Source organism: Felis catus, chromosome A2, assembly GCF_018350175.1.
Source record: "Felis catus isolate Fca126 chromosome A2, F.catus_Fca126_mat1.0, whole genome shotgun sequence".
NCBI lineage: Eukaryota > Metazoa > Chordata > Mammalia > Carnivora > Felidae > Felis > Felis catus.
In genome coordinates, this window is record NC_058369.1 from 91,839,757 (window position 1) to 91,855,543 (window position 15,787).

At 34.6% G+C, this 15,787-nt stretch overlaps 2 protein-coding genes across 12 annotated transcripts in view; one reads left to right on the plus strand and one right to left on the minus strand.

Annotated features, from left to right (window-relative positions):
* RUNDC3B (RUN domain containing 3B) overlaps positions 1–3,447 on the plus strand; it is a 151,550-nt gene extending 148,103 nt beyond the window's left edge. The window contains exons 13-14 of one of the 2 annotated variants that reach the window (XR_006594182.1): positions 606–746; positions 3,285–3,447. Coding sequence is in view for 1 of the 2 variants with exons in the window: in XM_045052332.1 (XP_044908267.1) it covers positions 606–664 (59 nt within the window). In the remaining variant the exon portion in view is untranslated. Of the gene's footprint in view, positions 1–605; positions 1,166–3,284 lie in introns of those variants that run through there. The other variant, XM_045052332.1, reaches the window with a different exon arrangement.
* SLC25A40 (solute carrier family 25 member 40) overlaps positions 1–15,787 on the minus strand; it is a 68,932-nt gene that overhangs the window by 13,303 nt on the left and 39,842 nt on the right. For 4 of the 10 annotated variants that reach the window (XR_006594185.1, XR_006594184.1, XR_006594186.1 and 1 more), the window contains exons 9-12: positions 10,624–10,733; positions 8,223–8,304; positions 3,981–4,061; positions 2,935–3,629 (exon numbers count right to left, since the gene is read on the minus strand). Coding sequence is in view for 2 of the 10 variants with exons in the window: in XM_011280365.4 (XP_011278667.1) it covers positions 3,514–3,629; positions 3,981–4,061; positions 8,223–8,304; positions 10,624–10,733 (389 nt within the window). In the remaining 8 variants the exon portion in view is untranslated. Of the gene's footprint in view, positions 1–2,086; positions 3,630–3,980; positions 4,062–8,222; positions 8,305–10,623; positions 10,734–15,787 lie in introns of those variants that run through there. The other 6 variants (XR_002153645.3, XR_006594187.1, XR_002153646.3 and 3 more) reach the window with 3 other exon arrangements.

Below are 15,787 nucleotides of genomic sequence, written 5' to 3' on the forward strand. Positions count from 1 at the left end.
GATTTGGGCAGTTGCTAATATAATTATACATCAGCCATATTTGTTTTCTCACCTATAAAATGGAAACATTACCATCTTCTCAGAACCTATGATAGCATCAAGAGGATGTCAGCATTAAAAGATATTATGTAAACTAAATTTTTATTTAAGTCATCTTTATTAGATTTACATAATTGTTTTCAATTGGTTAAAAATGTGTCTCAAATTTACAACTTAAGGAAATTCTCTGTAAAAGAAGTTCCTAGTCAAATCTCCAGTTTTGATAAATACACTGAATCACCTCTGAAATGTCACAGGACTCCTTTGAACATCAGGGCTCTTAAATATCTTGTATTAATCTTCTGTAAGCACAGCAGCCCCTATTTCACTTTAGATTTTGTTCTTTTTAACTGATGAGGGGATATAAAATTGTATCAATGACCTTATGGTCTCTTGCAAAAGTGTATCTTAGTCCAAACTAGTTCTTATTATAAGTCCCCATTATTTCTCTAAAATCCAAATAAAACCAAAGTTTCACTACATAAGACAGCCTTACTACATGTGACACATTCTAGTGTTTGCTGTGCTGTGTTGTGCTAAACTGTGCTACCCTATTTTCCTTTCAGTTAAAAAAAAAAGCTGGTCTTGGAAAACCAACCAACCAACTCAACTCCATAATTACTAGAGCTATGCCAAAACATGCTTCTTTGGTTTCCCGTTGTCTTCTTGTTTTTCCACATTTGGGGCTCAATGCCTCCCACTTCCAGGTATGTTTAACTGGATCACCTGTCCTAATCATAGAAGTATGTCCCTGACACCCTGCCTCTCCGCTCCCAGGCTGAGTGGACAATCCCTCAGCTGTTCCATGTCTTCCTTTGCAAACCTGTCAAACAGCTCTGCCATCTCCTTGTAGCCGGTGACAGTATCTGAAGTATTTTCTTATCTCAAGTGCTCTTTATACTGCCTACCACATAAAAGATCTGAGTAAATGTTGAATGTTAAAATTTATTTAAAAAGTTCATTTTGGAGAAAAAATTCAAAACTGATTCAAAAAATTCAAAACTTTCCTACATCCTTGGAACTCGTACTCCAGAAAGAGGGAAGGATTTAAAAAAGTCATATGTGATACCATATGTTTTCACTCTTCTGTGGATCCTGAGAAACTTAACAGAAACCCATGGGGGAGGGGAAGGAAAAAAAAAAGAGTGGGAGAGAGACAAAGCATAAGAGACTCTTAAAAACTGAGAACAAACTGAGGGTTGATGGCGGGGAGGGACGGGAGGGTGGGTGATGGGTATTGAGGAGGGCACCTTTTGGGATGAGCACTGGGTGTTGTATGAAAACCAATTTGACAATAAATTTCATATATTGAAAAAAGTAAAAAATATCAAAAAGTGCATAAAAAAGTCATGTGGTTAAATATGTATAGTGAATAGTTTTCTTAGAAATAAAAGAAAAATTTAATTTCATCTCTGCTTTTTTAAAAAGTCAAATGTGTATTATATGGAAGGTAGCAAGTATGTAATACATGGATTTATTAAAAAACTTATAAATCAAATGTATGTGTTAGAAAACTTAACATAAATAGAAGGAAACTGCTTTCGGAAACATTACATAGAATATAATTTCTAGCCAAGCACTTTTTAGCTGCTATTTATTTAAATAAAACATTAATGCTTCTCTACCTCTACCACCTAAGTACAGAAAAAGCTTCATTTCACTCTTCTTTTCATCCAGATACGCTGCATGTAGTATGTATTAGAAAAGCTTCTAAGGAATTAGATTTATTTATTTTAATCCTGAATGATAAGAATTTTCCATATATGCAGTCATACAGTACTGGGGATGGTGGCAGTATCCCTGTTGGTATTACTATTAAGGTGAAATATCAGACTGCTTCTTAAAAGTTACAAGTTAAAATTTTTGTTTTCTACTGATTAGTTACCAAAAAGAAGCATAACAGAACCAAGGTAAATTTAATACTGTTAAAAAAATAAAATAAATTTAATACTGTTAAACATCAGTGTTCAAGATAAAACTTTCTTATATAAAGTATAGCATTAAAATAATGATTTTGTATGAAAGTATTTAGCTTGGAGCACAGTCATACTTTTAAGAAATCAAAATATTTTAATGAAAATGTCAAAGTCATAAATATTTATGATTTTATAGATATTGCAATTTTAAGGTAAATCAATAGAGGGTAAAGCAAACACAAAAGACTACATACACACACGATCTGTTCTGGTGAAATAGATAAACTCTTTTCTATAATACAAAGTACATTAGTTCCTCTACACACACTAGAGGTCTGTCACCTGAACATATTACTCTATTTTAGAACAAAAAATACTTCACATTTCCTAGCATACATGTAGACTGCAATAAAGTGCTTTTTCTTATAGGATACAGATCCTGGGAAAATGAAACAAAAACAAAAAAAGGGTATCACTTTTGTCCTATCTTCATAACCCTTCCCTGTCTCATTCCTGCAGTCATAAGCAACATTACTGAGGCGTTAGCCTACAGTGACTGAAAGCTATTTTTTCAAGGAAACTGCTGCCTCTTTAGTCTCTTGATCTAGCATACTAACATGAAGATGTGTAAAATCGAGGGACATTTTGGAAATATTTTGTGTCTTATACTATATTAGTAATCTCTATTGTGTTAGAAGAAGCCAGTACAAGTGACCTAGAGAACTCCACAAACAGTGATATCTGAATTACAAGATGGCTGAAACCAGAGGCCCTTCCTAGGCTGAAACATAAATTTTACTAATGTAAATGTAATGCGGTTTTCTGCTCAGCCAAGAGCCACTGTGCCAAACATTTAACACTATCAGAAAGATGACTCCTCTTTTGCAGAAACAGTGAATAATAGTCTTTAATCATCAAAAATATCAGCTATATCACATAAACAGTTATATTTTGATTCATAAAGATAAAATAGCCATACCTTTGAGTGAAGAAATCCTAACACTGGTGAAGCCTTAAAACAGCAACAGGAAGTAAAAAAAAAAAAAAAAAATCTAATGCATTTGAATTAAAGAAAGTAATAGGTATTATTTGCTAAATGCAAATAATGTTACTTAAAGACTGCCATCTATTATATACTTTGCTGAAATACTTAAATATCTACATGCATGATTTAGGTATGTATAAAAGACTTGGGCATTTTTCTTCTAGACTCTCCACATCATTAAGAACACAATTCAAAATGTTCTGATACATCCTACACATTCTCAATTATCAAACTCTCAGATTATTGCTTTCAGTACTTAGGAATAATTTTTCTTTTCTTTACAGGGACATTTAATGGATGTGATTTCTGGAATATCTTCTTCAGTATCTCAAAAATTAGGGTAACAGAATTTATTTTTAACTTAGGATTATGATTTAGAGGCAAAGCAGAAACTACTACTCATTTAAGTTATAAAACAGAAAATAAATCATTTTGAGATAATGGTGAGAGTTCTTGCCTAAGAATCTCCAACTTATTATCTGGCTTTGGTTGTTACTTCAAGTTGAAACAGCATCACTGGTATTGTTGTCTTCTGGCATTTTGCATCTGGAAAAAAGCCTTCCCAGATTCATAGGTACTGATCATAATGGCACAAGCAGGAGCAATTTTAATTAAACGGGGAATGAGGCCTAAAAAGAGAATAGAAAAAAATCAGAACAAATTTTACCTTATGTTTAAAAAATGTAATTTATTTTATTTCATTCTGATAATGATCAAATGAAGTGATGTATCAAACACTGTGCCATCAACTGGTATCAAAGAACAAGCCAAATTACTCCCAAGCTCCTCACTTTAATTCCGCTTTACTTTATACAGAAGTTTCATCTTATTAAATCTATTCAGATTTTTTTTAACTTAAAGATGTTTAGGGAGAAGTCATAAATGTGTAATATTTTCAATAATTTCCTGCTAATTTAGGAAAAGGACAGACTGAAAAATAATCATTTTATTCAACAATTTGGTAAAATAAGTATTTTTACCTGTAAATAATCCTGCAAACCCATTCTTAGCAACAATGTTCTTCATGATAGTCCACGTTGACATATGCAAAGGCATAGAAACTAAATGTTAAAGAAATGATACATTATAAATTACCACTTAATTATTTCTAATACATATGACATACATCAAGTATTTATGGTCTTTGGGAATGTGGGGTGTATAATTTCATTATACTAAGATCTATTTACCCAAAACTTACCCAAAGTCTTATATTTAATAGTCAGATTCATTAAAAAGAAAAAATAGAAAAATGTTGAAGGTTAAAGGTGTATAGTGTATAATATAGTGTATAATTATAGTGTATAATTTGTCACTGAGGTTCAAACATAAAGCTGTAAGTGAGCTATTCATGCGCAAAGTTTACTTACCTTTATTTTACACAACGATTCTAAGCAGCTGGCTTAACCCAAAGACTACTAGACACAGTAAGTAAAACAAGAGGCTGCTATGAAGCAGACACACTACTATGCAAACACTGTGATAGCTGCACACGGAAGTTGTCAAGGTCTTGGTTTGACACCAGTTGGATGAGGGGCAAACACTCCTCTATTATCCTCATTAGCTGCTGGGAGCTGCTATTGAACTCCACAATCATCAATGTGAACATGGGCAAGTGAGTCATTAAGAAAGATTAAAGTGTATAGTATTAAGCATGGCCAGGGGAAAAAGGGAAAGGGTGGAGAAAGAGAGCTTTCAGAAACGGCTTTTTAGAATTTTGCCACTTAATGGAATGGGGGGCTCATTATCTCAAATCTCATTTATATAAATATCAGATTCTCTATGAAGATAAATGAGGCCTTGTTATTTAAGAAGCTATATGATCAATATAAATAGTATAAATATAATAATTATAGCAACCCAACAAAAGGACATTTTTTAAACCAAGAACAAAGTATTTATGAATGAAATTTAACTTTCTAAAGAAAGTCAATGACAAAAACTTTATACTATGAGTCAGCAACTTCTGCATATTTGAATTATTCCATTTAAATTTTGGAAACAACTGGTGTAAGAAAGGAAACCAAATAGCCAGATATTTTCTGATCTTGTAGAATTCAAGCCCCATACCAGTCCCTGTTTAAAGACTAAGGTGCAATAAATGCAGAAGAGGACAGAAAGAGTTATTAACTGAAGATTAAGTCTCAGTAGAGCTCCAAAGCGATCTCCACAATATCTCCTGCCTAAGTTCCAACACTGAAGAGCTATTCCTATAGGAATATTGTAAGGAAACACCGTTGGTTACTATGTATTTCAAGCATAGACAACAATAAAATACTCATTTACTGACCATCCACATTTTTCAAATCCTAACACCTGTATCTTTTAGCTACAATTGAAGTCCTCAATATATTCCTTCTCAATACTATTGCTCTCCTTAGATGTAACCACTCTCTCTCCTTTTTCCTTTATCTTTCTCATGCATGTGTTTAAACCTTTACTACATATGAACATATCCATAAATAATACATACTCTTGCTTTTTATGCTCTTAAACTTTATATAAATGCTATATGACATTGTACATTTGTAATGTGCTTTTAGGATTATGTTGACAAGCATAGCTATATTTTCTTCATTTTCATTGCTGTATGGTATTGCATTATATGAATGATCACAATTTACCCATTTCTTTGCTAGGGGCTATTTCAGTGCTTTCTAACTTTTGGGGATTATAATTCTTTCAGTGAGTATCCCTGTACATGTGCAGACATTTCTCTAGGGCACATATCTTAGGTGGAACTTCTTGTTCAGAGAGCCTTCTTGGCATTGCCAGATTATTTTCCAAACTCATACTCTCACCTGCCCAGCATTTGCATTACCATTGCTCCGTATCCTCCCCAACAACCCAATGGGGATGTGAGCCAGGTTTATGAAGTGGAAACCTGAGATTAAATTTTTTTTAAGTTTATTTATTTATTGAGAGAACGAGTGAGCAAGCGTGGAGGAGGGGCAGAGAAGGAGAGAGAGAGAATCCCAAGCAGGCTCCATACTGCAGCACAAAGCCTGATGTGGGGCTTGAACTCATGAACCTTGAGATCATGACCTGAGCTGAAATCAAGAGTCAGGTGCTTAACCCCACCCAGGTGCCTGAAACCTGAGATTAAAATTTTTAATTAAATATAAATGATGGACTCATGATAGGACTACATAAATGATAGGACTACATCCTAAAATGCTTCTTTTCCATTAGATTATGAGCTGTTGGACACTGCCTCATTTGTCTGTATATACCAGAGTGGAGGAGCCACTACAAATGGAACATTTGGTAGGGATAAATAATATATAAAAATGAAAAAAATATGGGCTATTTATCACTCAAATCAGAAGTGTAGTTTTCAGTAGAAGTAAATATAACTGGTTCATAGCTGAAGCAGAGGAACAGGTAAAAGTGACCAAAAATAATTATCTAAAATTAAGACCCAAGGCTTATTCTAGATTTCTCCTTTGGGGTTTACTGGAGAAACATAAGGAAAAAAACAGCTATCATCGGTAACAGCTGAATCTAGTGAAAGAAGATGCCTCCCTGATGCCAGTCTCAACGAGGATATATAATCATTATCATCTAGGGAACATTTTCAAAATACACAAGCTAGGGCCCCAGATTAGAACTATTAAATGAGAGTCCACTGGGGGGGGGGGGTGGCCAGCTTCAGATGTAGTAAAAGAGCACCCCAGCTGACTCCAAAGAGTATTTTATCCGGAGAAGTGACTCTCAAACCTTAGCCTCAGAATTTACCTGTAGAGATTTCCATCTTCTCCCTGTCACCATGTCTGTGCCCTCATGGCCATAGTCATGAATCACAATAAAGAAATATTCCCACTATAGTAAATACTTAATGCAATAGAGGAAACAGGAATTATGATTAGTTGGAAAGAATGAAACAGTTAATTTCAAACTACCAAGGGAGAACAGATAGGGCATAGGCAGCTAAAAGGCTCCCACCTAAAACAGGGAACTGGAAGAACCCTGATAATCAACTTTGATTACTTCTCGGGTTTTAGTTAGCTCCTATTATTAGTGGGAACTAGGACTATGGAAAGTCAAGGACAAAGTTGTCATCGGATTCAGTTTCAGGGTTCGGTAAGCAATGTTTTTTTCAACATATTGTAATACCTATTTTACTTTGTATGCAAAATCTTCTGGTGGGTCAAAACTATTTACATTATTATAAGAGACTTATCAGTCAGAAGGTTTACATGACATAATTTTGTAATGGGTAATTTCCAGTGGGTTTGCCACATTTTCCATAGATAATAATAATGACAGATATGGTGGAAGCAACTAAGAGTACACTTTTGTTCTAGAAGAAATTACAGGTTATATAAAGAAGGAAAAATTGGATAATATGAAGAAAGAACCTATCCAAAGAAGCTAAAAAAATAAACAGAAAAAAAAAAAAGAAATATGTATACTAATGAAACAAACAAGAGACGATGGGTTCCTAGTAATTTCCTACCCTTCACCCTAATTTGTCTAGATTTATTTGAAAGGATAATTACAGGGGCGCCTGGGTGGCTCAGCTGGTTAAGAGTCTGACTCTTGATTTCAGTTCTGACCATGATCTTATGGTTCATGAGATGGAGCCCCCACACAGTCTGTGAGAGCAAGTCCTGTCTCAGGCTCTGCTAGTGTGGAGCCTGCTTGGGATCCTCTCTCCCTCTCTCTCTGCCCCTTCCCTGCTCCCATTCTTCCTCTCTCTTTCAAACTCTTAAAAAAAAAGTTATATAGTATGCAATCTTCTTTTTTTTTTTAATTTTTTTTTTAACGTTTATTTTTACTTTTGAGACAGAGAGAGACAGAGCATGAACGGGGGAGGGGCAGAGAGAGAGGGAGACACAGAATCTGAAACAGGCTCCAGGCTCTGAGCCATCAGCCCAGAGCCCAACGCGGGGCTCGAATTCACGGACCATGAGATCATGACCTGAGCTGAAGTCGGACGCCAACCGACTGAGCCACCCAGGCGCGCCTAGTATGTAATCTTCTGTATAGCAGGTATGAGACTTAATTGATGGCAGGCAAAAGAGATTTTTAAATTTCTTAAATTTTGGAGAGGATTGAGAGTATTTTTTCTGGGCATTTCATTCTAACAGTATATTATAGTTTCAGTTAAGGCAGCAAAGGAAAAAAATCGTTTCCTTATTTTTCTTCTACCTGGAAAGAAAAACAAAAACAAAAACAATCATGGCATCCGGAAAATGTTTTAAATTAATAAAACTTACTTTTATGACATTCATCTATCCAAAGTTGTGTCTGCTTTTGTGTTTTCACCACATCAAATGGCAAAGTTGCAATAGCTGCAATCTGTCAAAAAGTAAAATTGATTAAATTTACCTTTAAATTTTTTCTAAATGTTTTTACATTATTCTAAATAGGAAATTACTTCAGGATAATAATGGAAATCATAACTAAACTGAAACTTAAAATGAAACATTATCTATTCAAAGAGAAGTTGTTATTAAAGAAAAAATAACGTGTCCTATATATTTCTCCCCAAATTCAGAAGTAAATAGTCTCAAAAAAGCTCTGCTACTTTCCTGAGGTCACACAACTACTAGCGATAGAGTCAGAATTAGAACCAGACAGACCACTGACTCCAAAACCAGTATTCACAAATTTCCTGTAGGAAATTTGCTCCTCTAGGTCCTACTATTCCTTTACGACACATGAAGGTGTAGAGGGAGAATCCCAATATAATATTTTAAAACAAATTCTTGGGGCGCCTGGGTGGCTCAGTTGTTTAAGCGTCCCACTTCGACTCAGGTCACGATCTTGCGGTCTGTGAGTTCGAGCCCACCGTCGGGCTCTGGGCTGATGGCTCAGAGCCTGGAGCCTGCTTCCGATTCTGTGTCTCCCTCTCTCTCTACCCCTCCCCTGTTCATGCTCTGTCTCTGTCTCAAAAATAAATAAACGTTAAAAATAAAAAAAATAAAAAAATAAAACCGAAATTCTCAATTATTTAGTAAGCATTTAAAAATTCCAATATTTTTAAATTGATTAAAAAAAAATTTACATGAACAACACTTTATGGGTTTCAACATCTTTATCAAATATAGTTACAGTAGTTCACAAATCACACTTTTAAAAACATCTAAAAGTGAATCAATGATTATTTTCAAAATGACCTAATTAAGGTTTTTTTTAAGAGTAAATTCCCTTAAGAATGTGTCATAATATTTGACATAATAGCCATGCAAAGTAAAAATGTTTTTCTTCCCAATTCACATTTGACAATAGGCTCCCAAAATGTTCCCCAAAATCAATTACATTGTATTTCACCCTAACGATGTTGTTTTAAGTTTCTGAACTAACATCAGTTTCAAAGATCTCAGGTAAGTGAAAATCAATTATTATTTCTCCCTCTCTATAATCTAGCATGTAGCAGCCAAAGGTAGCAACAATGTTATATAAGCCTTTGACACTTTCTAAAATGATGTGGCTTAGGCTGTTCTGTTTCCTGACAGAAAGTCTGAACATAACACTCATGTACTTTTTCTGTTACAGAAACAAATTTTTATTTGAAAACAGTCAAAGGGCAGCATTATAGGGCATCTAAAAGTAGGGAATTTTCCTTCATATTTTTGGAAAGCTGGTATAAAATCCTGGAGCCATGATCCAACTTTTTAAAAAAAGATATTAAGCATTTATTTTTATGTACAAAGTTGATTTTGTGATTCATCTGTTGTAAATTTCAATATATAATAGTACTTGTTTTTCTTCATTCATGCTGGATTAAGATATAATGAAAATACAATTAAGTTACATTTAATCACCTCACAAATAAGAATAATGAAAATACCTTGCTGGTTTTTAACTACTTAAATTACTCAAAAAGTCAATGGGCGTATAACTTACAGAGTTAAATCTGACAGAGCCCAGACCTGGAAACGCTCAAATCTAAGTTTTGAGCTCAATCACAGTGGCTTCCTTAGCTCCAAGCTTTCTGGTACAATTATTCCAGTATTTTTCTGCAGGTCTCCATCCCTTCACTATGCTCCTTCAATCTTGTTTTCATTTGGTTCCAATAGGTCAGCATCTCATTCTAGGTCATTACAAATTCATTTTGTGTAAGACCACTACACAACTTTACCTTATGTGGAGGAGTTAGAAAAAGTGAACTCTCTACTACCTAAAAAAGGTCATCAGAGATTCTTTCCTTCTGATTGTAATTTCTGTTAAAATTCCTTTAAGGAATGCTTACCAAAATGTTCCCAAAGAAATAGGAATTAGCACAGAGGATGAAATTACTTCTATTCAATCTGATTATACATATGAAATGACACTCCATGAAAAATTACCTAACCAGATCTACTGGCATTTAATTTAATGAACAAACGGGCAAATATCTGGTAAATAATAAAGCACTATTATAACTGTAATGATCTAAGAAATCCAAATTTTTTTCAGAAAAATGTATTTGTAACATAATAAAACCATGGACACAAAGTACATTTTAAGACATTTAATGACTAATAATTTATTTCCTCAAAAGGGGATAGTCAATACTTTAAGCCGTGCAGCCCAAAAGTGGTATCTCAACAGATAGGAAATGCTATATAATTTGTTATAATAAGACAACTACCGTTATTCTGGAAAATTAACAACAAAATAATATAAACTTACAGAACCAGACAATGCCCCTGAAGTAAAGTGGATCATAAATGTTGGTTTATATAAACCAGATTTCTCACACAGCCACTTCTTTAAAACTTCATAGTTATACCAGTACAGTGCTATAAAAACAGAGAATGAAATGAACATAGAATTTAGAAGTAAAATGTGAACTTTATTTATAAATATATATATTAAAGGAAAAGAGTAATTCTAACCTTGACACACCCTACTTCCTGCTTGGACACATACTAGATGAGATTGAAAAAGAAGGGGGCAGGGGGGAAGGGAAGAACCAAATTCTCAGAAATGTTCTAGCAGTCTTATAAACAAAAAGAACCCCTATGCAACAGTAAAGTAGGACTTTAATTCCAAAGCCTGACAAGGTCAGTAGGAGAAAACAAAATTACAGTTCAATCTCATTCATTAACAAAGGTATAAAGATTCTTAAAAAAATAAAAAATAAAAAAAAAGCAACTGAAGCCAGAAGTATTTTATAAAAGATCATACACTATGACTAAAGTGGGTTTTCATAAGAGGAATGCAAAGGTAGTAAATATAGCAAATAAGTGCCAAACACTGCATTAAAATGCCCATGCAATAATCTAAAATTGATGGAAAAGCATTTCATAAAATTCAACACATTTTCATTTAAAGCAAAGCAATTTCTTGAAAACCTGGGATAAAAGAGAATTTCTTTAAATAGAAAAAGGATATGCATCAAAAACAATAGCAAAAGTAATTAATGGTGAAACAACAGAAGTATTTCCTTTAGAATGAGAAAAAATGATAGGGATGTGACATTATCATCGCTATTTATTATTCAAAACTGTTCTACGGAGCATAGTAAGATAGAAAAAAAAATAAAAGCTCTAATGATTAAAAATGAAGAAAGTAGTTATAATTTATATATTAATGTCTATATAGAAAATCCAAAAGACAAAATTATTAATAGAAATTTAAAAGTAGCTGAATATTAAACACAATCTAACAGACAAAAATTAATTATAACACTGCCCCAGCCTAAGATTTGGAATTTTTATTTTAACAGAGCTTTTAAAATAGCTACCAAAAGGAGTTAAGATGGTAGAACAGGAAGGACCCCATGCTTGCCTCATTCCTTAAACTCAACTAGATAAATACTAAATCAATCTGAAATTGACCTGAGGACTGAGAACACAAACTGCACGTCTAGAGGGAGAAAAGAGGCCACATCATGGAGGGGAGGAGATGGAGAGATGTGATTTGGGAGAGAAAGAACCTGGTTCTGTGGACGGGTGGGGGCCCTGATCAGGGAGAGCGGGAACAGAGATAAGGAAGGAGGGAAGGAGGGAAAGAAAAATACTGGATTACAAATGTAGACATAGGAAACTCAGTAGCACCATAAAACATAGTAACATTCATCTCATAGGAGTCCCAGAAGAAGAGAGGGAAAAGGAGGCAGAAGGTTTATTTGAGCAAATTACAGATGAAAACTTTCCTAATCTGGGGAAGGAGACAGACATCCACATCAAGGAAGCACAGAGACAGACCTCCCATCAAAATCAATAAAAGCAGGCCAACACTGAGACATGCTGTAGTAAAATTTGCAAAATACAGAGATATGGGAAGAATCCTGAAAGCAACAAGGGAAATGAAAACTGTAACTTACAAGGAAAGACAAGGTTCACAGCAAATCTCTTCACAGAAACTTGGCAAGCCTGAAGGGGTGGCATAATATATTTATTCAACGTGCTGAATGGGGAAAATATGCAGACAAGAATACCCTATCCAGCAAGGCTGTCATTCAGAACAGAAGGAGAGATAAAGAGTTTCCCAGAGGGGTGCCTGGGTGGCTCAATCAGTTAAGCTACCCAACTTTGGTTCAGGTCGTGATCTTTTGGTTCGCGAGTTCAAGCCCCACATCAGGCTCTGTGCTGACAGCTTGGAGACTGGGGCCTGCTTCAGATTCTGTGTCTCCCTCTCTCTCTGTTCCTCTCCGCTCACACTCCCTCTCAAAAATAAATAAAACACTAAAAAAAAAAGAGTTTCCAGAAAGACAAAGAAACTAAAGAACTTCATGACCACTCCTAAAACAGCCCTGCAAATAATTAAAGGGGACTTTTTGAGTGGGAAAAGAAGACCAAAAGCCACAAAGACAGAAACAATGACAAAACAAGTAATAAAATGGTAGTACTAAATTCATATCTATCAATAATTACTCTGAATGTAAATGAACTAAATGCTCTAACCAAAAGACATAGGGTGTCAGAATGGATTACCAAAACAAGACCCATCTACATGTTGGCTACAAGAGATTTATCTTAGACCTAAAGAAATCTGCAGATTGAAAGTGAGGGGTGGAAACCATTTATCAGGCTAATGGACATAAAAAGAAAGCTGGAATAGCCAAACCTGTATCTGACAAACTAGATTTTAAACCAAAGAATGTAACAAGAGATGAAGAAGGAAATTAGATCATAATAAAGGGGTCTATCTAATGAGATGATCTAACAATTTTAAATATTTATGCCCCCAACTTGAAATCCCTAAATATGTAAGTGGGACTTTAACACCCCACTTACAACAATGGACAGATCATCTAAGCAGAAACTCAACAAGGAAACAATGGCTTTGAATAACACACTGGACCAGAGGGATTTAACAGAGATCTTCAGAACATTTCATCCTAAAGCAGAATACACACTTTTTTGAGTACACATGGAACAGTCTCCAAAACAGATCACATACTGGGTCACAATCAGGCCTAAGCAAATACAAGAAGATTGATATCATACTATACATTTTTTCTGCCTGCAATGCTATGAAACTTGAAGTTAATCACAAGAAAAAAATTGAAAAGACTATAAATACATATAGGTTAAAGAACATCCTAATAAAGAATGAATGAGTTCACCAGGAAATTAAAGAAGAAATAAAAAATAATACATGGAAGCCAATGAAAATGGAAACATAACAGTCCAAAACCTTTGGGATGCAGCAAAGGTGGTCCTAAGAGGGAAATATATAGCAATCCAGGCCTTCCTAAAGAAGGAAGGAAAGTCTCAAATACATGACCTAACTTTACACCTAAAGGAGCCAGAAAAGGAACAGCAAATAAAGCTTAAAGCAAGCACAAGTAGGGAAATAATAAAGATTAGAGCAGAAATAAATGATATAGAAATGAACCAACAAACAAAAACAAAACAATAAAACAAATTAATGAAACCAGGAGCTTGTTCTTTCAAAGAATTAACAAAATTGATAATCCCCTAGGCAGACTTATCAAAAAAAAGAGAGCAAAAGGACCCAAACAAATAAAACCATGAATGAAAGAGCAGAGATCACAACCAATACCACAGAATTAGTTATAAGAGATTATTATGAAAAATTATAAATTTATAAAATATTATAAAGCTGTAATCATAAAGACAGTATGGTACTGGCATAAAAACGGACACAAAGATCAGTGGATCAGATTAGAAAGTCTAGAAGTGGATCCACAACTACATGGTCAACTAATTTTCGACTAAGCAGGAAAGAATATCCAGTGGAAAAAAAGACAGTCTCTTTTACAAATGGTACTAGGAAAACTGGTCAGCGACATGCAAAAGAATGAAACTGTACAACTTTCTTATATCATACACAAAAATCAATTCAAAATGAATGAAAGACTTAAATGTGAGACCTGAAACCATCAAAATGCTAGAGGAGAACACAGGTAGCAACTTCTTTGATCTTGGCTATGGCACTTCTCACTAGACACATCTCTGGAGGCAAGGGAAACAAAAAACAATCATCAACTCTTGGAACTTCATCAAGATAAAAAGCTTCTGCACAGTGAAGGAAACAGTCAACAAAACTAAAAGACAGCCTATGGAATGGGATATTTGCAAATGACATATCAGATAAAGGGTTAGCATCCAAAATCTATAAAGAACTTATCAAACTCAATACCCAAAAAACAATCCAGTTAAGAAATGGGCTGAAGCCTTGAACAGACATTTTTCCAAAGAAGACATCCAGGTGGCTAACAGGCATATGAAAAAATGCTCAACATCACTCATCATCAGGGAAAAGAAAATCAAAACCATGATGAGATACCACTTCACACCTGTCAGAATGGCTAGAATTGACAACACAGGGAACAGAAGATGTTGGCGAGAATGTGGGTAGAGGGGAAACCTCTTACACTGCTGGTGCGGATGCAAACTCATGCAACCACTCTGGAAAAGAATGTGGAGGTTCCTCAAAAAGTTCAAAATAAAACTACCCTACAACCCAGCAATTGCACTACTAGGTATTTATCCAAAGGATACAAAAATGCTGATTCAAGAGGGCATATGCACTCCAATGTTTATAGCAGTACTATCAACAATACCCAAACTATATGAAGAGCCCAAATGTCCACCGACTGATGAATGGATTAAGAGGTGGTATATATACCCAATGGAATATTAGTCGGTGATAAAATAGAATGACATCTTGCCATTTTCAACAATGTGGATAGAACTAGATTGTATTATTAAAAGTGAAAGAAGTCAGTCAGAGAAGAACAAATACTCAAGAAATATCACTCCTATGTGGAATTTAAGAAACAGAACACAGAAGGGGAAAAAAAGAGGGAGGTGAACCATGAGACTTTAACTATAGAGAACAAATAGGATTACTGGAGAGGAGGTGACTAGGAGATGGGCTAAGTGGGTGACAGGCATTAAAGAGGACACTTGTTGGGATAAGCAACTGGGTTTTTACATGTAAGTGATGAATCACTAAATTCTACTCCTGAAAGCAATAGTATGCTGTATGTTAACTAACTCGAATTTAAATAAAAACTTAAATAAAATAGCTACCAAAGTTGGAGGTAGGTGTACCCATAAATAAATCTAAAAAAAAAGTTGTACATAATATTAAGAAAATTTTAAAACTCTACTAAAACACTTTAAAAACTTAGAGTTATATAACAGAGATATAGGACAATACTGGAGGGGGGAAATAAGGTAAGATCAAAACATTTAATAATGCACTAGTAATTTAGACAACACTGCAGTATTAGCAAAGGGTTAGACAAATTGTCCAGTGGAATAGATCCAGGCATGTGTGAAACTTTAATGTGAGAGGTTATACTACAAACTCCTGGAGCATGTATGGTTATTCAATAAATGATGCTGGGATAACTACCATCCATATGAGGGAG